The sequence below is a fragment of the Pseudomyrmex gracilis genome, unplaced genomic scaffold (assembly GCF_002006095.1).
Source record: "Pseudomyrmex gracilis isolate BER0280 unplaced genomic scaffold, ASM200609v1 scaffold_129, whole genome shotgun sequence".
In the NCBI taxonomy this organism is placed as follows: domain Eukaryota; kingdom Metazoa; phylum Arthropoda; class Insecta; order Hymenoptera; family Formicidae; genus Pseudomyrmex; species Pseudomyrmex gracilis.
In genome coordinates this window covers 443,005-465,281 of record NW_018020713.1, presented here as the reverse complement: position 1 = coordinate 465,281, position 22,277 = coordinate 443,005, and the positions used below count along the sequence as shown (strand labels likewise).

Here is a 22,277-nt window from a genome sequence, read left to right as displayed (position 1 = left end):
ATTATTCAGGGAGGTGACCTTGATAACATATGTCAAAATTGTTGAGATCGGAAAATAGTCCGTATAACTGCATAATTACCAATTACTTAAAACGAGGTGATGATTAACACACGTAAAAAGACTTTAAATACTTATGCGATAATTATCAAAAATACCGGAGTAAAATTACAACCATTTTTTGTTCGAACGAGTTTCTGATATTTTTGCCGATACGCGTGACACGTTACCTTTCTGTGTGTTCCGTGCGATATTCGCGCGGAAGGAATCGAAGCTGAACAGCGTTGTGCAGAGTCACAGGCTTGGTCTCACATTTGCTCCGATATCTTCCTCTTCGCACAGATTCCTTCACTTGTGAAGTACAAAGTAAGTCCGATCTCCTATTTATAACGTTTGTCACGAATCGTATTGTGCAAATGTTTAGAACGAACGATCAAACGTACGTCACATGCGGTAGTATAGCGCGTTGCAATACAGCGCGCCGTTTGCGGCTTGAATTATTTATTGACTGACCCATGCTTCGCGTAAAACTCTGACGTCGAGTTTATAATCGCACATTATAATTTACAAATATGCGGAAATATGCAAAGTATAAAATGAGCAATATTACATGGGAGAAGGGGGGAGAGGAAAAAAGTATATCATATATCGCGACTTCAGTTTTGTATTTTAAAATACGTACTTGAAACTATTGTCTCGTGTGTGCGACGTAAATAAGTTGTCGTGAAACAAATTTTATTGAAGTTTATTCGAAATTTCATCAAGATCCCCGACACGCCGTGTCTACGTACTAATACAGAAAATACATTGGAACTTGTGAGTGTGATTCTTTGAGTTATTATTACACATGTAGTTGCTACTTTCTTATCGTTTCACGCTCTAATCTACTCTATTAAAGCACACGCCGGTCGAAATGTATAGACTAAATTGGACCATGTTAAATCGGTTTCGTGGTAATACATGGGTTTGATCTTTTCGAATATCTTGTCGAAGTTACTTTTCACGAAGTTGGTTATCTAAAATATTCAGTTGCAATTTAGACCTCACTGAGAAAAGTAAACGCATTTAATTCGGTAACTTACAATCTAGAAATGAGATTTGAGATAACGATAAATCTTTTACCTTTTCAAATCGTTCGGCAGAATGCGTATTGTGAATAATTCCCGCAATTATTCCTGTCAGTGAAAATCCTCTAAAAAGAAAAAATGCACGTGTGTGTTACAGAAGAACTACAGACTACATTGCAGAAGATAAACAATGTGTTTTACAATTGCACACACGCTGCTGGAAGCATATATCGTTACCTGGAGATTGTTTTGTTCAAATTTGCCAATAAATAATCGAGGACTAAGTCATTGTTCACGTGTCTCCGAATGATACTGCTGTATATGATTTTGTAGTCGTTATTCGTTAATGAATTGTTTGATAGAGACGTGTCCAAGAAATTAATGAGAATATCGGGATCATCGGAGCAAGTCAGGTATCGCAGAAGTATCATATCTGAATTCTTGACGTACGTCTCCTTGAACTTATTCCAAGTAGATGCGTTCGCTCCCGCCAGGCCATTACAGAATATCCAATCCTTTAAATTTGGCGAAACTCTGACGACACGTAAATAATAATAGAATATTATTTAACATTGAAATTAAATTGTAAAAACGTACATTGATATTTTGTTAAAATAATTAAAAAGCAAGTAAACGCGTACAATCAGCACTCTGACAATCGATCTCTTCAGACTTTTAAAGAATAAAATATTGCATAAAGGCGCACGTGTGTTTATTTATTTTTTTAAATTATTATTAACAAAATATTTTACTTGTGTGTTTCGGGATCTGCTAGATGTTGACTCAGTAAAGTAGTGGCCATAGTTTTGCATTTAACGTGACCGAAAGCGCACGCCCATCGTAAAACCGACATTCTATTCATCTTCGTGAAATCATCATCGGCCGGATCTTCTTCGTATCCCATGCTTTCAATAAGGTTATTCATCAGTTTAGCAAAGAATCGCTAGAAAAAATTGTGAAATGCTGCAATATTATTTTTATATTTGCGCGTTTAGAACATTTATTAACTATTATAAATCATATATTTCATTTCTAGACATGTACTGCGTTTATTAAACTTTTTTTTTTATTGTATTTAGTCAATATGTTTTTTCGTGATTAGAAAAAAAAATGTGTGTAAAATCTTTTCACTTACCTGCAGACAAGAAGTTTGGGGAAACTTGAAAACTTGCGCGTTACTTTCGAAAAGTGCAAACATGGGCTGCCACGCTATGAAATCTGTTTCTCGCTCGTAGTATGTTATTAAACTTAGAAACGTGTCAACGTCGAGCTGATGGGTCCACATGAAGAAGTGGGCGTCATCTATGAGCTGCGCACGATTGAGCACGTGTATTTTCACATAATCATCCGAGTTGAGACAATTCACAATTTTCAGCCAGTTGTACAAATCGTAATTGACGCGATAATATCCTGTAAAATTAGTTAACGATCTTGTTCGGAAAAAAAAAATTTTCTACAATATATAAAAGCGCGCGTTACGCGTGCAGAAAACAGATGTTTACCCATCGACTGCAAGTTGACGACGATCCAGTCATTTGGCTCGATTCCGTTTAAAATTACGTGGCGATCTTGCGGTCTCAACCAGACGGTAGGTGCAGTCGCGGAGAAATCGGGATTTGATCGCGTTGCAAAGGTGATGGGTATCCACCACTTGTCGTCGTACTTGTTGATTTCGCTTCCCGAACGCAAATGCCGTTGCGTCAATAACACTTCATCGGTGTCGTAATTCATAGTCACGCACACCACGGGGTAATGACGTTTTTTTATCCAGGTGTCCATCACCTCCTTTACTTTGTAGTCGTCATGCGGAACGTCCGATTCGTTCAATACCTCTTGGAAAGCGCTCCACAAGTCGTCGGCGGTAATTGAGCCAAACTGACTACGTCGCGTGTGAAATAAAATAGTGTAAAAATGAGGAAAAATTATTGCCGATGGATTATCGACTAAATAACATAATGACCGTGTACAAGTAATTATAAATTAGCGTCACACATGTGGTACATAAGTGCTTCTCCCACAAAACTACACTCGCATAAAAATAAAATTAAATTACAAAATAAAATAATACTCACTGGGCGTGTAAATATTTAATAACACCCTTGCGAAATACATCTTCGGTAATAATATTCTGAATCATGCGCAGTACGCAGAATGCTGTAATTAAACATGACAAAATGTGATTGTAATGTGTTAAATTTGTTCCTTATCTTTGATTTATTTGACCAGACAGGGGTTTCTAAATATTAAAAATAAAAAAAAATACTCTTGTTTCATTTTTTGAAGACAAAAGGGAGAACACTCGGGAGAAACCGCAGATAAATTGTTTCTATACTGTTGCTTTTGTTTATTTGCTTAGGCATCTGGAGAAAACATTTGGCTGACATTTTTGTATTTATTTTAGTATATCTCACCTTTTTTGTACATAATTGAGCCGAAAAGTGAATCTGTTTCTTCAAAGTTTTCGAGTTCGTACATGACGGGCACTAGAATTTTATTCTCAACGTTATCGAACTCAAGAGTGTTGTGCTGAATGAAAACCACGGAGCGCTCCATTATTCGGCAATCTTTATACATCTAAAAGAAACATAAAAAAAAGACAAAGGTATCAATAAAACTCGATTAACTAAAATCAGCAATTCTGCGGTATAAAAGAAGCGCTAAAGTAAAAAGAACGTGGTAAATCATATTGTGAACTAACCTGATCGAGAATATAGTATGCGAAGAACGTTGCAAATCCCTCGCTTAACCACAAGTCAGTCCACCATAAAGGACCGACCAGATTACCAAACCATTGATGCGCCATTTCATGTGCTACAACTTCTCCTACATGATGCTTGTGATATAGAGTATCTGATTCTTCGTTATATGAAAGAGACAGTTCTCTAAACATTGTTTACGAAAATGCAAATGTATTTGTGTTTTATTTTAAAGATATGTCTGTCTTTATTTTTTAAATAAATGCAACTGTATATAATTTATATGTAAACATAAAAGTGAAAAAATAAAAATATATAAAAAACAAATTTGCAAATCCATGTTTATTATAATTTTTTGACTTATTTCGGGACGTCTTAAAATATTTTATCTTTTTTTTAAAACAATCTATACATGTATATATATATATATATATATATAATTACGATATAAGTATTTACTTTTTCTTTTTTGTGTTAGTAACAAAAATCTGATATTTCTTGTAAGACGTACAACATACATTGAAGAATAAAACAAATCTTGATAATCTCAAATGACAAAAATTGTCTGATGTATATAAAAAATAACGATAAACAAATATATTAATATATTTCTTCTAAATCGCGCGCATTACCTGTAGATGATGAGTCCCCAGTTTTCCATAGCGGTGAATTCGAGTTCCGGTACCGCGGCAAGATCCATTTTCGGAACTTTGTAGGTAATGTTGGTGTATTCGGTCAGTAACTGTTTCGCTCTTGTGGCAACTTCCTGAGGATATTTTACGTACGGCGTCACGGCGGATCTGCACCACGTATTGACGGTTCCGTCTTCATTGGAAATTCGAACATAATCGGACACGACGAACGCCACCAGATAAGTGGACATGATCGGAGTCTTCTCAAAATGCGTCCATATCATTCCATCCTCACTGCCGTCTTCCGTTTGTTCTCGTATCGGCATATTCGACAGAGCCGTGTAATTGCGATTGTGTTTTATGGAGATATTAAAAGTGGCTTTCAACGCCGGCTCGTCCCAGCAGGGAAACGCGTGACGGGCCCATCTCATCTCGAAATTCGTCGAGGCCAACCATCTGTCACATTTTCAACGACACGTTTCCGATAACGACACACATTTTCGTCCAGTTGAGTGAGAACGAGAATGATAACATATTTGGGGAAACGTCTAAATGCGGTTTATGAAAATTTGCGTGCCCGATAAAGAGTTATATAAATTTCACATGAGTAAACGCATTTGTGAAATTCGTTGATTTAAAACGTAGTGTGTTGAAATAACAGAAAAAACGCTTATATTTACAATTACACAATATAATTTTTACAAAATACAAGTACCATCATAAATCATTTAGAAAATTCAGAAAATTCATTTTCTGATTGTAATTTCTCTTTTAGAAAAAAAACAAATGATTTCAGTCAACTTACATGTGATCTGAAAATTATATAAGAAATATTAAAAAATACTAAAAAATTGTTTTTGATACAAACTTCTCGAGATTTGGTGATGACAAAGATGACCAACGAATAATAGCGACAAAGAGAAAAAAATAACAAGCAATTATGGATTAAAAATCTATCGAAGTTACTCACATTTTCCGTCCTTCTTCGTTGATATACGACGTTACGTAGAAACCGTAGGGAGTGTTCTTCAGAACACCGGCGAATTTCATACGTAGAGTGTAAACGCCGGGTGACAGCTCATTATCGAAAGTAAGGGTTAACATCTGCGTCATACTGCAATACGTATGATTTGTCGGCGTGTAACTGTCGTTGTTGCTTATCAGCGTTGTCGCAGTTTCGTCGATTGTTAACCACACGATGTGCAACTTCAACTCTCTCGTAGTCCGGCGAATCTCGACGACGATGCTGGATTCGCCGTCAAAAGTGAAGTTGCCCTCTTCAATGTACGGTATTAACTTGATGTCGTAGTGAACGGGCGCTACGTTCTCTGGCAAACGATACTCATACGTATTATTTTCCCATGTTTCGGAAAGAGCAATCGCAGCGGCAAGTATCAATACGCTCGTCAACAGTCTCGGAAACGCCATCGCACTGTCGCAAATTCAATGACGACGATTTGAATTTGAATTAATGACAATTGATTATGTTGAAAATGCCGCGGAAGCGACGTTTCTATTCAGATTTTCTTCGTTTATCGATCAACGTGTTACATTGCGAGCGTGTTTTTACGTTCTTCCGTACTCGCGCGAATAAAAATCTCCGATCTGTTAATTCGCACTGAATTTTACCAAACTGCGCGGCAACTCTATGCACGCTTGTTACTTAACAAAGAACCTCTCCGCCCAAGAGGTTCCTTCGCTTCTGAAGTACAAAAGGAATCCGGTCTTCTATTTATATTGATCAACACAACGAAAATCCTTCCGGAAATGTTTTCTTTGTAAGAAGAGACGAGATACGCTAGAATTGTTTGATAGGCAGTTTTTCTCTGACCTTTGAAATATGATACTTCAACCGATTACATTTCAAAAAATGTAACGATATGTTATTTCGACTCTCGTGTGTTGTGATCGTTTCTCGTTCAGACGACGACATGTAACGTCAAATTTATATTTGTTCGCACCTTCGAGGTTTTTTTTTCCCTCGTGCGTTTGATCGCACCCGTCAATGTTAATTGCGTCTGAGAGAAAGATCCGGTGTTGATCGAAACGTTTTCGTCTAATTTGCGAAACGTTCTTTGCATCTTTGAACAAATAATCTAATTTTGTTTTTTGTTTTTTTAATCTAAATATGTGATTATTTATTGCTGTGCAATATCGAGCTTGTGTTTTTATCTGTTGTGTTTTTTAAACACATTTTGCATCCGGGCGCTGATATTGTCAAAAATGTGTGCGAGAAAAAAACTTGTCGCATATATTCGTCGCCACTTACGCGCAAAATTGTAATATTTTTTTTTTTTTGCGATCGCATTATCGTCAAAACTTCACGAAAAAGAGGTTTTTTTACAGTCTGTTTCATTCCGTTTATTTTAGAACATAAATAATAAGTATAAAGTAAAATAAAATTATTTGTATTATCATATAGGTGGTGTATATAAATAACAATCAATATGTATATATTTACAATTGTGACATATAATTATGTATAAATATAGTACATGTCTTTATAAAAGTTTAATGTGATAATAAAATGCTGTTAATCTGTCTCGCGGTACACAAAATTACGCATCTGTTTTGTGTGTTGGAGCGTTAATTTGTTTGCAAGTAAAATCGCGATGTTGTTCAGCTTGTGTTACGACAGCCGAAATTGTGTACGCGCGAGTTGCGCGCGCGCGATTTTTTTTACAACTCGTTCTGCGATAAACAATTATAAACAAAAAATATTAAAAACTCAGGTCAGGTAAATTATTATTGTACATAAGACGCACAAACTCGCGCGCGACATTTTCTTTCGTCTTCCAGCTTGCAAACGAGAATACAACAATGTCTCGGAAGTGACGTTATTATTATTTTTTTTTTTTAAGAAAATTGAGAAAATGTCACACCGAGCTGTGAGAACGCGATTGAGTTCGACATCGATTGAAGATATCAAACAATGTCGATTAAATTAAAAAAAATAAAAAATAAAACACTGTCTTTAGTTGAATCGCGTGAGCAGTATCGGGATTATTATAAGAAACGATGTCAGACTGACAAAACTCGCGGAACTTGGTTCCGTCGGTTTCTCCTTTGAGGTCGGTTGCTTCTCCACCCATTTGGATATTTCATCACGGTGGGATTTGATTGCCTTGAGATTGTTTGCCGCGGAAACAATTGCTTTCGTCGTCTGCTCATCCTCCAGATGTTCGTGCGCGAATAACACCAGCTGAAAATACAAAGACACACATTTCTACGAGCGTCTCTTTACAATTCACGATGTGTAAAAATATGTTTACACATCTCGATTTTGTAAATGATCGCGATCCCTCGCGATCCCGCATCAAGATACGCTCGACGTGCAACGCGTAATGTAAGTTCACACATCGTGGAATTTCCGAAACTGACGCGTGTCAGATTACAATTATGGACTAAATGTGAAAAAATATGAAAAACAAAAAAATTGTCATTTTGGCTCGTTTTGCGAAAAACTTAATTTTCTTCTTTGGTCCGCGTTTTGCCAAACTAATTCCTATACGGGAAAGGGTTAATATGACCAACATTCAAAGTGAGAATTGTTTTACTCAACGATTAAAAGCGATTTTCCGAAACTGATGTGTTATACCGCGGAAGATTAATGTTTGTTATTGTTGCTATTTGGAGATCCTCCGCTGATCGCAATTTGCGCATTAAACAGAGCCAACGAGATACGATATTTCGCGGATATTGCGCAACTGCCAATCAATCCAGATAAGATACAAGCGCGATCACGGACAAGATAGAGAATAAAAAGAATCTCTCTCGCAGATTCTAATTAGTAAAAATTTGTTACACAAAAGATACGTTATCGCGGCTGTTCCGATATCTGCATATGGTTCGGTCGCGTTGCTCAAAAAATGTGTGGAGAGAAAAATGTTAAAGAGAGAAAAACAGGAATTTCGAAATTATTAATGTTTCGACACACACGTTCGACGAGTGCAATGCTCAGATACACGTTGATTGAAAATGACACTGATACAAACTTTGTAATAAAAATTTTTGTGTTCTGTTTATCTTATCACAATGAAGTTTCCTGTTGTGTACGAGATAAACGATGAGTCTAAGCTAATGTGTATCACGTATTATTTTGTTCAAAAAAGCAACAAAAATAAAATTTTCTTATTTAAAAAAAAAAAAAAAAAAAAAACACAATAAATAAAAGTCTGAAAAATAAAACAAACACTTTACCTTGGCTAATTGCTCGTCACTTCTGACTTTGGTGGCGAGTTTATTTAGAGTGCCGGCGAGACCTGTTCCTTCCGGCGTGTCCCTATGAAAGATTTCCATTGAATGTTATTTGTTAATTCCGTGTAATGAATAAAATAAAAAAAAATAACAAACAAAATCATTACTTTTCTTTGATTTGTGTGATATTTCGTTGAATGAATTCAAAGAGAACATCAAAAGATCCGGGATTGTTCGAATGTACTGAAGCCATCGCGTCGAAAACATTCTCTTCTTTTGTGGTGATACTCATCTCGAGAAGAGTGATTACCATGCTCTTATTCATATTACAACCAAGTCCATTCAAAATAGCTTTCTTTTCGTCACCTGTACTATTGAGGTACTTGTCTAGAACGTTGGCCAATGTCAGATAGTTTGCGTGTCGCAATCCAACGCACAATATGTCATTCTTCAAATCCTGCCATCTACAAAAACCAGCGCTTGTCACTAGTTATTATAAATCAAAGGCGTAAAATATGCATTATATTAACAAACCAAGTGCAAGTATCTGAGCGGTAAACGAACGAATTTCGATTTTTGCAAATGGTAGAAATAATTTCGAAAAAAATGTTTGCGTCATTCGCTGGATCGCGTTTTACGGATCCGGATTTCTTTTAATTCGCGCGCGATACATTTCACGCGTTTCACAGTCGAGTCAATTTTGTCAGTAACTCAGTACTTCTCTTCGGTCCGATAATCGTAATTGCAATTTCACGAGGCTTACATTTTAGTGTCGTTTGGTTTCGGTTCCAACCATTTGTCCAGTTGTTCTTCCGCATAGCTCACGCACGAGTCGCCCTTCTTTCCATATTTGCACGCCAGTTTGAACGCCAGCGCCTTGGCAAGTTTTTCCACGTGCGTGCCAGTACTGTTTTTATAGTCGTGTTTTTTTGCAAAGTTCTGCACTTTCTGAGAGACGTACTCCTGAAATTCAAAGACGCGTTTCCGATATGCGGATATTTCGTCCATTTGATTTGCGCGAAGCGAAGCTGCACGAGAGGAGTAAACAACAATAAAATGTTTACTTAGCTTACCTGATACTTCTCGTAGACGTTGGTGCCCCATAGCAAGTCGTTGAGATAATCGAACGTTCTGGCGGCCGCGTACCACGGGATGTAATCTGTCTCATGGGACAAATAAACCGTAACCGATAGCGAATTGTTGTAGCTTGTGTGTCCTGCGCGCGCGAGATTCGACGCGTCGTCGATCAACTGAGCTCGGCTGACGGCGCTTATGTTCTGATGACATTTGACGTCGCTCAAACAGTTCGTTAAATGTTTCCAGCCTTCGTCGTCGTAATTGACGCGATAGTATCCTAAAATATAGTTTTATTATTTATTTAATTCCGTTCCGACATTTTTCTTTTGCCTCGCGTTTTATTTTCGCGAATCAAATCAATCGACACGCTTCACCGCCAATCACAACGACCGCGCGACGCGATAACAATAACAATAATAAACTATATGTAATAAAAAGGATACATAAATATATGAAATATAATATAACAAATATATACAATATAAAAAGAATGTACATACCCGTTTGGTCTTTATTGAAAAGTATCCAGCTGTTGTTCGGTTCAAATTCATTCAATGGCAGTACCAGAGATTCGTTGGGCTTCAGCCAGTACAACTTTTTGTTAGATGATTTGTTTGTGACGTAGGTAATGGGTATGTACCACGCTGTATCGTCCGAATGCGCGAAGTCCAAGAAAAATCGTTCCTGCGTCAACTTGACACTGGTCTTATTTCTCGTGACGGTGACAACAGGATATCCAGGTTTGTAAACCCAATTATTCATGACGTCCTTGAACTCGATTTTATCAGGCAATAGTTTTTTTATGTTGTCTGTTTGTGCCTTGTACATGGCATCGAAAAGCTGATCAGGTTGAACAGACTCATGCTTATAACTGGAATTACGGATACTTTTGTAAGTCACCTCGTCGATCTCTTCGTTTCGCGTAAAAACTGTCTTTAAACAATTATATAAATACACGATTACACTGTAACACGACTTACTTTTTCAAATACCCTTGAAGTCCCAACTTGAAGACTTCTTCCGTCAAGAATTGTTGCATCATACGAAGAATACAGCCGCCTGCAAAAAAAACAAGTAGAATGAACAGATCTCTTGTTTGAATTGTTTCGTAAAAAAAGTGTTTTTTTTATATACCTTTTCTGTAAGCAATATCGTCAAACAGATTGCTGATTTGCTCAGGAGTTTGTATGGTGTTTTCGTCTACGGTTAATGCGCGAGTATCTTTTTTTGCATCGACAACAAACGCGGATGCTTGCAAAGCTCTAACGGCAAATTGTTCCATAAGACGCCAGTTGTCCTTGACTCCAGTCTGCCAATTAAATTACCGATTACTTCGACCGCCAGGTTAGATTTGTGTTATATCGTTTTACAATTTCTCACAATGATGTCAAAAAAAAAAAAAATAAACTTCTAACATAGTGAAATAATCAAATCACACAGTGTTGAATACTTTACAGTACGTAAAAGCGAAGTTTTAATATTTTAGTCGCAAATATAAATTAAATTATATAATTGCGAAGAAGGTGTAGAAAAAGATCTAAAAAAAAAAATTACGACACATTTGCGAAATGTACGAGTCTACGGAAATTTTGCGTCTATAGATTTTGTTTACGCAAAGTTCGTTGCGTTGTGATAACTGTCTGTCAAAGCGTCTGGCAATTTCGTACCTCTTTCTCCTCGATCAGGTCGGGAATGTAATACTGGAAAAAGGTCGCAAATCCTTCATTCAACCAAATGGAATTCCACCATTTGCAAGTCACCAAGTTGCCGAACCACTGATGAGCGAATTCGTGAGCTATTACTGTCGCCACACTCTGTTTGGCTTCTGTGGTATCGACTTCTTTGTCGTAAAGAAGCGCATTTTCCCTTAAATAATATAGCAATTTTTTTTTTTTTTTTTTTTTTTTGTACACACCGGCGACAGTGTCACGCGGTTTCATTCGAGAAAACGATTCTCTAATTTTTTAATCAAACTCGAAGAAATGTCCCCGCATGTTTGTTCGCACGAATCTTGCCGCGATAAAAAACTCTTTATATTTTATCGTAAAAAAAATCGGTATTACAAGTAATCGTAATAAACATATATTACAAGCAGTTTTAATCACAGAGAATAGATTACGAGTAGAAATGAGTCAGCGAACTCGAGATAAAACTGTCGCGGACTTTATACCGATGAGATAACGATCCGAAAAACCTTGAACCTTGATCGGCTCGATCTTACCTGTATGTCACGAGACCCCAGTTTTCCATAGCACCAGCTGCAAACTGTGGAATCGCAATTTGGTCCATCTTCTTCATATTATTGTTGTAGGGATAGTTAGTGAAATCTGATAATTTTTTAAGCGTTTTTTCTCCATATTTAAGAGCAAACATCCTACTTTCTTTGTTCACGGTAGGATTTGACCAAACGCTAAAATTTCTATCCTTGTTTTGATTCGAAGTGAAATCCGAAACCACAAAAGCCACGAGGTACGTGGACATCTCCGGCGTTTCCTCGAATTCCACGTATCCATCTGTCTTATTGGTTTTAATCATCAAAGTATTCGAAAGCACGTGGTAAGTGTTGCTTGGACGTTTGATACTAATTTGGAATGTTGCTTTTATTGCGGGCTCGTCCCAGCACGGAAAGGCTTGTCTCGCGCTTGTCGGTTCGAAGTGAGTCGTCGCGAGCCATCTGAAAATAGATCAGAGTACTGAGTAGAAATAAAGGTTTTTTTTGTAGCTGTTAAAATTAAAACAGTCGCTTCAAGTCAATAAGAAAACTCGGATCTTCCGATTTTGCCGGTCAGAGTAATTGACATTGTTCCAGTCTTTGCACATGTGTGTTTAAATAAACGAGACGATGAAATTCTCTTAATTTGTTTAAACGAACAACTTAACTCTTCTTTAAATGCAATAGATATTCGAACATTAACGATGTAAGATTTGTTTTGAAATAACGTAATTGTACTAATACATTTTTCTTTGAAGTTTTTGTATTTGAACACATATTTACTGTAAACGTTTCACAAATTGAAATATTAATAAAAATTTATCTTGTCTTACCTTGTTTCGTTCCCTTTCTTATAAGAACTTCTGTAGAAACCGCGTAAATTATCATTCAACGTTCCGTTGTAAGTCAAAGTAAGTTTTAAGCCTGTCGTATTCGCATTTATCGTTTGATTAAGTAGAATCGTTGTGAGCTCAGTTGTTTCGTTATGAGAGACAGATTTAATAGATACATTTTTTGGTGTCAGATTTACTTCTTTTATAACCAAATTTTTAGAATTGAATACTATTTGGTTTGTTTCCTTTAGAACTTCGAGAGTGATCGAAGATTCACCCTCGAAATGAAAAGAGCTTGAATTATCTGTATCTTTGAAGGTCGGTGTCAATTTGATGATGTATTTAAGAGGCTTGATATCTTCTGGCAATCTGTAATCGCCAGATACGGCTTGAGTGAGTTGCGGAGGTACGTCGTTCAGAATGGGATCCAAAATGGGATTGTCTGCCCAGCAAGTCGCCAGAACAAGCACCAGTAGCAGTAGACGTCTCATTGTTGGCAATTGTGAACTCTCTTACGCGCGAGAACCGATCTTTTATTCCTGTTGTAATTAAGACGCGATTAAGAGATACTGTAAAAAGACACATCTGACGATTTGCTTCCACGTTCAAGCGAGATCTTGAGAAAAGATACTTGCCCACACACATTTACGAAATTATCAAAATAATCATAATTAAAGTTTTCACAGCAAAACATCCCGTTCGCGCACAAGTAAATTTACTTTCTGATTTGATCGCAAAATAGAAAAGAAAAAAAAACAGGTTTATAAGAGAAATGTTACGTTAGTTCGTGAAAAGTATATTCACGAGAATGGGACACAATTTACAAAACAGAATAGAATTGAGTTTTTCGCGTTACGGGAGAAAAAAACGTTAATTATTTGTATTAAGTACTTCGCGATATATTGGACGATTTTGTTACGTGAATATGCTGATAAATAAATCTACAAGAATAAAAATTCGCGCACAATCACGATGGGTCGCTATGAGTCGAAAATCACACTACGCACATGAAAAAAATTCTTCACATTCTTCTTCACCGTATGGAGATTTGCTCTTGCATAACAAACACGCAAATTTCCGCGATTTTAATACAATTGATTGAACAACGTACCTGATTGAATAATCCGTACGGGGTCGATGCCTCGCACCCGCAGAGGCGAACCGAGAGTCTGTCCGACCGAAAATCCCGCGCCTTATAAGACGAAGGAAACGTATCGTGAAAACTTATATCGCCGCGGGTTCTCTAATCTTATCGCGAGAGTGTCCTCCCGGGCTTTGCGGAAGGTGTATTATTCTCCTCGAAGTGCGATCGCTAAGTGGACTGTTGCGACAAGACTCGCAAAATTTCCCGGACAGAAAGTTTCGACATCGACAATGCCGCGATAACGCGATAACTCGAACAGATTATTATCCAGCCAATCAACGACAGCCTCGGATCCGAGATATCTCTTTTTTTTTTTTTTTTATCACCTGATATCTCTCCCGCACCGAGTCGAATGGTTTAGCGAGACGCTGAACAACGTTTTGTCGCGAGCTTTATGAAGATTCTAAATCGATTTTCCGTGAATAAAAAAAATAAAAAAAAAAATAAATAAAAATCCCGCATTATTAAAAATGCCGGCGCGTACTCAATCATTCTGCCGCGTGATACGTAATCCTTTAAGTAACTAAAAATGAAGAAAAAAATTTGCAGAAGTTAACTGACACGTCTTTTATGTCGTTCGCAGTGAATGTATTTTTTTAAATCTAAATATAACATAATCTGAAACAAATATTAAGACACTTTTATAAACAAAAACTTACACATGTGTAAATTATCACAATGAAAAAAAAAACAAAAAACAACTTTCGGCGAATCAATTAAAGTGTAGCTCTTTTGAAAATGTAACATAGTACAGTAAAAGGTTTTATTAAGAACGTCCTTGTCATTATCGACGGAATATATTTGCGCGAGAGATAAAACTGATTGATTTACTTGGTATATCATTGACAGAACGCTATGATTCAGATACGCAGAATGTTTCATTTTTTTTTTTTGCGACAATCTTTCGCGCTTTAACGCACCTTCTTTCTTCTTTTCCGCGATATTATTTGAACTTGAATGGAAACACAAAAATCTTGATCTGTGCGAAATTTGAAAAGAATACGCGAGAGGAATTTGATCATTAATTCACAGAAGAACACGTTAAAAATAGTCGCGGACATACATGTATAACACAGATAAGATCAAGTGATTAAAGAAATGATAACAAATAAAAATCTATGCAACATTTACGGTAACCTCATTATTTTTATGTAAAAATCGCGAAATTATAAAAAAAAGATAAGAGGGAAGATAACGAGCAAAGAAAAGACTCGATAATGTTCGATAATTGTGCGCGCTGATAATTCCGCATGAGTAATCAATTCAAGTAACAATTCTTCGCGTCACGCGGGTGATTACTATCGAAAAACATTATCAAGTTCTGCAAATAATGTTCGATAATGATTTTTGCTTTCGAATAATAAAACTTCCATCAGGAACTCACGTTCTCATTAAACTGATAGAAGAACTGACGGTTCTTTGACAAAAACCTGCGTATGCTTGAGTGTCAATTGTTTCATTGTAAGGAAATCTCACGTGGTGTCAGACACAAACGTACGGTTAAATAAAAAAAAAAAAAATCAATTAGAGGAAAATATATTTTATGGATACTAAAAGAAAAAAAAACTGTGACAGTTTAAATTACAACCGAACTAAAAACACGTGAGCGTCTTTCAAATCGTGTGACAGTGTCTTTCTGCTTATCTGTTTTCTCTTTTGATATTGTCGCACACAATCGATTTTATCTATTCGCGTGTACATAATCCTATATTCTTCCGCAAATAAGTTGAATAAGTCATAATTGGCTCTGAATTTGCATCTGGCACTTGATGCGATGTGATTTATCACATCTAACTTTTTTTTATGATTAGTTGGTTGAATTCTGAAAAAATTCTGTGCTATCTGCGCGTGCTGAAAATATGCTGTTCGTATAAATACCAGGAACGAGAATTGTGCGTCGCAAATATAATAGTTTAAAATACTTGCAATTTGTTCTATTTATTCTCTCTGTACATTTTATGGTTCAAAAAAGAACTTAGTAAAATTTATATTAAAGGTTGTTTTTTTGTATGTATTTATTGTTTATACATAAGACTAATCTGAATATTTCCACATATAATTATAAATAATTGCCGAATAGTGCGTTTTCAATCACAGATAAGTATTTATTGATCCATGCCACGGTTGCGGCGGCAACGGCAATGGCTTTCCTCGCTGAGTTCAACGCCGATCCCAATTCTTCGATATTCTCGTCGACAAATAGCCGAAACTGCGATCAGAAACATTATAGTTTCACGTAAACATATATATAAAAGCGTAACGAGTTCGATATCACACGAATCAAATGACTCGATGTGTCTAAATATATCAAGATACCTTGTCCAATTGACCCGCCGTTGTAATTTTATCGCCTACAGCAGTGAGAATTTTTTTAACAAAATCCTCTCCTCTTCTGTAAAAGCGAAAACTGGCGTGAGATTTTTGTGCGAAAATGTTATGTTAAAAAGCAAACGCGCACTTACACCGTGCGAATTGTGTGCAACTTGTTGCGGATATAATCGACGACAGAATTCACGTTTTCGAAATTGCCGTTCAGAACAGCGTTGATCGCTGTCATCCTGTATTGTTTGCGAAGTTTTATTCCGTTAATTAAGGTCGCATCGAGATATCTAGAAAGTTGCTAAATTTAGTATCTGATCTTACGCGCGCTTATCTGCGCGTATTAATCTGATTCTCGGAAACTCACTTGTCAATCAAACGTGGACTTTTAGTACACCCGAACGCATTCAGCAAGAGCTCCTGCTCCGTGTGTAAGTCGGCGCGTAGAAATCTGTTCCAAAGCGCGCGCCAGTCATTATCGTCACCCTCGCGAATACCCACGCAGTATACGAAACTTCTTAGATTTGCCGGTATACTGTATAAAAAACATACATATATAAACATATATATATATACATATATTTATATTTTATAAACATGTATATAAAGTTATCATTGTAATATATTGTAAAATTATTATCATAATATGCTGTAATTACTTATTATTGTTATTATATATAAAGTTATTATTGTTATAATTGTATATTGCAATTGTGGTATCATATGTATTGTAATAACATATCTTTACGTCGTATATAAGATATAATGAAGACAAATATTTGTTTATATATTTTATATCGATAAATTATTCTCTGAAAAAAAAATCCTTTTTACGAAGATAAACTCGCAAGTCATATTGTTAAAAACCTGAGCTGTGTAACACAGTTTATATGAGTCACGCTACAATTCGAGCAATATCAGATCAGTTAAAATTTATTGTCAATGTGTGGGAAAACAAACGAGAGTTAATATTATAAATAAATTAAAATATACAAGATTGTTGTTATACGATAATCGACAAACCTTTTCTCGGACGCGGTAATCCACGACTTGAATAAAATTCTTGATGTTCTCACGCAGCGGGAGTCGTTGACCAAGCACGCGGTTGATAAAATTAGCTCGCGATGCAATTTCGTTGTCGAATTGTCAGCGGGATCTTCGGTAAAACTCAGAAGATCGTATATTGGTTCGAGCACACGACTCACGTAATTCTGCAATGTGAATTGAACTTATTAAAAGCAGAAGTTCCGCAAGTAGTTGGTTTTCAAACAACGCAATTCTAAAGTCAATTAATTGCGGGAATAATGATGTGAAAAAGATAAATCTCTTACCTGAAGAAGACATTGCACTCGCGGCGAGACCGCGAGGATACGATTGAGAAAATTGAAGTTGTTCATCGCGGCGACCCACGGTTCGTAATTTGTCTCGCGGACGAGATACTTCGCAACGTCGAACGGAATCGAATAATCTACATAACCGGCTCTGGCCAAGTTAAAAGCGTCATCTATAAGAGCGGCGCGGTTTGTCACGTGTATCTTGTCCAAGTCTTTCGATCTCAAATAGCTGATGAGCATCTTCCAATTCGTCTCGTCGTAATTGACTCTGTAATATCCAACTTGCTGAACGTTGAAGATCACCCAGGACTTCGGTTCGAAGTAACCAATCGTCGTGCTCTCGGTTCGCGGCTTCAGCCACGCCGTCGTATCAACTTCATCGAAAAACGGGGATTCTTCGGTGACAAAAGTCAGCGGTACCCACCAACCGGATTTCTCAGAATCTGCTTGCGACGATTGACGGTTCAAATAAAATCGTTCTTGCGAGGCGACAAGAAGTTTTGTCGTGTAATTTCGCGTTATCGTCACTACGGGATAGCCTGGTTGATTCGCCCAGGATTCTATGACGTCTTTTATTAGTGCGTTCTCGGGCAATTGCATTCCTGATCTGTCTAACGCGATCTGCAGATGCCGATACAAGTCGAACGGAGTGGCTGCTTCGTACGATCTAACGACAAAACGAAGCTTCTTATGATAAAAACAGTAACAAGCTGATAAAAAGAAAACTATTCCGTTAATAATTATCCTTGCAATTTGGTAATTTATTTTTTAGATTGTCACGTAAAAAATTTATTTATAAAGATATGCGAAAATAGTCGCTTACTTCTCACGCAAATAACTTTGCAATCCTGATCGAAACGCTGCGCTTCCAACGACATGACTGACCATACGAATTACGGATGCACCTGAAACAATTAAAGCTTTCGGCTATTAAATATTTGATGGAGAAAATTGTCAGAAACGTAAAAGAACGGAAAATCTCTTTCCAAATTACATGCTAATGTAAATAAAAAAAAATATTCTCAACAGTATTTTTATTATTTTACTTATAGAACAAAAAATCACTTCATATCAATTTTCTGTTTTAAAGATACAGCGAAGACTGATAATCGAAACACACAAACAATTCGCAAGAAATTTGTTGAAGTGCGAAAATAAGAATGATCAAAGTCTGATGGAACGCGATTTGAGATCAATTTCAATAATTAATTTTTTTTCGTGATTTGAATACGTGTCCATTTGCGAGAATGGATTGTACTTTTTTATCGCATGATCGCAAGTATCATTATCTATCTCGTGATATATTATTGCACGTAATACGATACGATCAACAGGTTGGGTAGGAGACAGATGACACGGCACTCGTAAAACTAAACTACTCGAGTGATCGAGTACAGAAACCGTTCGTTAAACATGTGAGCCAAGAGTGTTTTAAGGATATTTCGAGTTTTCCTTGTTCAACGATCGCTTTCAACACGCGCGCATTAAAATCTTCATTACACGAGGTATATGTTTGATATATTTTTAAAATAAATTTGTGTGAAATTTGTACGAGGAGAAATGTATATACGCGCGTTTTGTTTTTCTATGATAACAATGTTCTCTTCTAGAAAGTACCTTTTTTGTAAGAAACAAAATCTAGAGTAGCCACGATGCTGTTGAGACTGCCGACATCCCGACCGTTCAATACGCGCGTGTGATTGTCGGAATCAGCGAGCAGCGCCGGCTGCAGGCAATCGATCACGAACACATTCATCATCTTCAAATCCGGCATCGCCAACGAGACACCCAAGTACTGAAAATACGAGGCGAAGCCCTCTTTCAGCCAGACGACGTCCCAGAACGCGGGAGTCACCAGATTTCCGAACCAACTGTGAGCGTATTCGTGGGCCATCGTGATTAATCCGTTCAGAATCACTCTCGTGGGGGTGGTCTCGTTCTCGTGCAACACCACCGATTCTCTGTAAGTGATTAGACCCCAATTCTCCATCGCGTTAAAATTGAAATCCGGTATTGCGAACTGATCGATCTTCTCGAGCGGGCTTCTAACCGACAGCCACGTCTGCAACGCCGAATAAACCGCTTGACCGCGGTTCAAGGCCGTCGATCCGCGAAACTTCATCGAGTCTCTCGTCCACATTTTGAAGATCTCCGAAATTCTCGATTGCTCCGGAACGAAGTTGTGCACCGCCCATCCCACCAGATACGTGGGCATTCGCGGCGTGCGGCGAAATGTGGTCACGCAATAAGTGCCGTTTCTATAAGAATCGGTGACAAAATTGTTTATATATTCTTTTATTTTTCTTTTCTCTCTCTCTTTCCCATATCTTTCAGCATAAAATTTGATTCGACACTTGACGGACGTTCACAGACAAATAAATTAAACGGAAAATAATTTTTCTACCACAATTGTGAACTAACTTCACTATAGATTCCACCGGAGTGTTACTCGTCGCTATTTGATCCGTGTGATGACCAATTCGAACTCGGAATTCTGCCTTCAGATACGGCTCGTCCATGCAGGGGAACGCGCGGCGCGCGTAAATGGGCGAGAATTGCGTTACGCCGATTCGTCTACATCCAACAGATCGTATTTATTATAAAAAAAAAAAAAAAAAAAAACATTGCGAATCTAATAGAGAAACTGTGCCGCTGAGATATTTTTTGCTTTTTTTCTGTCGACAACTAATTAAAGATCAGAGAGAAAATAAATAACAGAGAGAAAAATTACGCAGAATTACGAAACGGCGTGACTTTTTCTTGTTTCGAAACGAGATTTTTGTTTACCTGAGTTTTCCGTCAACTTCGTAAAAACTCGCGTAAAAGCCGAAGACGTCGTCCGCAATACGTCCTTTGAAATCTACTTTCAACGAGTACTCCCCCGGTTCCAGCGCGCGCTCCAATTTAATTGTGAGCATTTGATTGTATTCCTCGTAGATGTATCGCGAGATCGGAAACGACCGTCCGGATTTGTCCGACAGCGACGCGCTGTTTACGACTAGCGCGTACGCGTGCAACACAACAAAATCTATTTTTTCGAGCACCCGCAGGACGATTCGTACGCGTCCGTCGTAATCCGCCTCGATCGGACGTGTGTAGATCGATAGATCGTAGAACATGGGAACGATTTGTTTTGGCAGTCGGTAACGCGCGAAAATCGGTCCCGGAAATTTTTCATCGCTATCGACGTTACGCAACGCCCGATTTAAAGAGACGATACTAATTAGTAAATACAACGCGAGCAGGAAGCGATAAGCCATCGCGATGTGTGCGCAGATATTCAGCGAAATTTCGATCGATGTATTATGGTGTGTTCGCGTATCTCTACTCGCGTTACGTGTAATGAGATAATAATAAGATGACAAATGTTAAACGCACGCAGACACAGTCTGCGAACGTACGCGCACGCGCGAGCTACGCGAGTTCAGATCTCGGTGATGTCATCGCGACGCACGAAACAAAAAAAAAAAAAACTATTACTTTCAGCAATTTAATTAAAATGTGTGCGAAGACCGAAAACTACATTTCACCAGAAAACCGGTTATGTGACGCAACGCGCTCGGCGCTCTGTATCACCGAGTTAAGACTGTGTGTATTTCGTGATAATAACTGCGTAGCCGCTGTATTATTATTTGTCGCTCGAATCACACAGATATATATCGATCTCTCAATCAGACGTTTAAGAAGATAATATTTTCATATTTGACGATCTTTCGAAGATAATATTTTTTTCATCATACTCGGCGACAGATAAGAGAGTGTCTTATCGCGAGAAATAAACGATAGACTAGATTTATTTTCGCGTATGCAAAAGCAAGCAACCCGCGCGCGCTTTCTCCAGGCATTTGTTTAAAACTTGCATAAACCGGAGAAAGACAGAGATATCGTTTTATTTATTGGACGCTTTGAAAAACTTGCCTCAAGCGTAAGATAAATAAAAGAACGTTGTTAAAAACAAAAATAATAAACAAAAAAAAAGGGAAATATGAAATGCGAGTATTTGTATGTAAATGAATAAGCGAATACTAATTGTGAAAAATAAAGAGAAAAAAGAATAAAGATAAAAAATAGAAATAAAATAAAACTGTCAATAATAATAATGACAAAAGGAAAAAGATGATCAATTGTCGAACGCCGAGAGAAAATTATGCTTTTCTGAAAATGTGATAGCTCTTGACGTGTCCGTCACAATTGAGATAGAGATAAGTGTACATTAAAATAGAAAGGAAAAATATTATCGGAAGATATCGACATATAGACACGCGCGATTATATATCGAACGAATGAAATAATTTGGTCTGTGAAATTGTGTCACGAAAAAACAATATCTCGGATATTGTTGCTATATTATTGCAAAGAGCATTTCTATTCCTTGCTCAGTTTTTTTCTAATAATCCGCGAGTTAATCCGCGAACACACATGATTGAGTTTTCTTCAACGTTAGAATCGTTAGCGCTTTAATCGCTGATTTGATCGGTCGATGTATTACTCGCATCATTCCTTGTTTGACCGGGACGGTAACTGCTGCTTGGTGACAGTGTTGAGGTTTTAGACACAACTTGCTGAGATTTGCATGTAATTGCCGTAGGCTACATGTCTTGCCTCCAGGCTACCGTCGAGGTTTACCCACGTTCTATACACCTTGATATTGGCAGCCTAAGCTGTAACTCTAAGTTTGATCGTCTAGGTCTACGTGTGCGTAGACTTTGTAACTTATTTATACCAGGAAAGTTGTGATGTAAGAAAAAATATGGGCGAGGTATCGCTGC

At 37.3% G+C, this 22,277-nt stretch overlaps 4 protein-coding genes and 1 long non-coding RNA gene across 9 annotated transcripts in view; all 5 read right to left on the bottom strand.

Annotated features, from left to right (window-relative positions):
- LOC109856645 (aminopeptidase N-like) overlaps positions 1-452 on the bottom strand; it is a 7,409-nt gene extending 6,957 nt beyond the window's left edge. For 3 of the 5 annotated variants that reach the window (XM_020432163.1, XM_020432161.1, XM_020432162.1), the window contains exon 1: positions 228-451. The gene's annotated coding sequence lies outside the window, so the exon portion shown is untranslated. Of the gene's footprint in view, positions 1-227 lie in introns of all 5 variants that reach the window. The other 2 variants (XM_020432165.1, XM_020432164.1) reach the window with 1 other exon arrangement.
- A 274-nt stretch (positions 453-726) lies between these two features.
- LOC109856646 (thyrotropin-releasing hormone-degrading ectoenzyme-like) lies at positions 727-6,277 on the bottom strand. Its single transcript, XM_020432166.1, has 11 exons — positions 5,363-6,277; positions 4,393-4,848; positions 3,763-3,946; positions 3,476-3,638; positions 3,137-3,218; positions 2,567-2,943; positions 2,200-2,474; positions 1,817-2,007; positions 1,302-1,598; positions 1,120-1,189; positions 727-1,013 (listed from the first exon to the last, which is right to left on the bottom strand). Exons 1-11 carry the CDS (start codon positions 5,818-5,820, stop codon positions 882-884), a joined length of 2,685 nt encoding a protein of 894 aa, XP_020287755.1. The 5' UTR covers positions 5,821-6,277; the 3' UTR covers positions 727-881.
- A 565-nt stretch (positions 6,278-6,842) lies between these two features.
- On the bottom strand, positions 6,843-12,869 carry LOC109856653 (aminopeptidase N-like; the record flags this gene model as incomplete). The annotated part of the gene is made up of 11 exons (XM_020432176.1): positions 6,843-7,594; positions 8,593-8,674; positions 8,757-9,053; positions 9,353-9,552; positions 9,663-9,943; positions 10,167-10,537; positions 10,647-10,725; positions 10,801-10,975; positions 11,334-11,532; positions 11,888-12,340; positions 12,712-12,869. Coding segments are annotated over 11 exons (2,523 nt in total), but the record flags the coding sequence as incomplete, so codon positions are not given.
- Positions 12,870-13,025: 156 nt separating this feature from the next.
- LOC109856647 lies at positions 13,026-14,051 on the bottom strand. Its single transcript, XR_002250406.1, has 2 exons — positions 13,823-14,051; positions 13,026-13,250 (listed from the first exon to the last, which is right to left on the bottom strand). It is a non-coding gene; the product is annotated as an uncharacterized LOC109856647 (long non-coding RNA).
- A 1,732-nt stretch (positions 14,052-15,783) lies between these two features.
- LOC109856644 (aminopeptidase N-like) lies at positions 15,784-21,184 on the bottom strand. Its single transcript, XM_020432160.1, has 10 exons — positions 20,296-21,184; positions 19,930-20,082; positions 19,126-19,766; positions 18,332-18,413; positions 17,506-18,175; positions 17,198-17,385; positions 16,542-16,709; positions 16,318-16,464; positions 16,172-16,247; positions 15,784-16,064 (listed from the first exon to the last, which is right to left on the bottom strand). The coding sequence occupies exons 1-10, from the start codon at positions 20,766-20,768 to the stop codon at positions 15,915-15,917; spliced, it is 2,748 nt and encodes a 915-aa protein (XP_020287749.1). The 5' UTR covers positions 20,769-21,184; the 3' UTR covers positions 15,784-15,914.
- Between the last annotated feature and the right edge of the window lie 1,093 nt (positions 21,185-22,277).

Bases quoted from the DNA above. Each gene is read 5' to 3' on its own strand.
- LOC109856646 (XM_020432166.1), bottom strand. From the start codon at position 5,820: ATGGCGTTTCCGAGACTGTTGACGAGCGTATTGATACTTGCCGCTGCG. The intron at 4,849-5,362 runs GTGAGTAACTTC...AAAATGTGACAG, and splicing joins AACGAAGAAGGACGGAAAAT to ATGGTTGGCCTCGACGAATT. The intron at 3,947-4,392 runs GTAATGCGCGCG...AACAATGTTTAG, and splicing joins TGGGGACTCATCATCTACAG to AGAACTGTCTCTTTCATATA.
- LOC109856644 (XM_020432160.1), bottom strand. From the start codon at position 20,768: ATGGCTTATCGCTTCCTGCTCGCGTTGTATTTACTAATTAGTATCGTC. The intron at 17,386-17,505 runs GTAAGAGATTTA...TTCACATTGCAG, and splicing joins GAGTGCAATGTCTTCTTCAG to AATTACGTGAGTCGTGTGCT. The intron at 16,065-16,171 runs GTATCTTGATAT...TTCTGATCGCAG, and splicing joins CGGCGGGTCAATTGGACAAG to TTTCGGCTATTTGTCGACGA.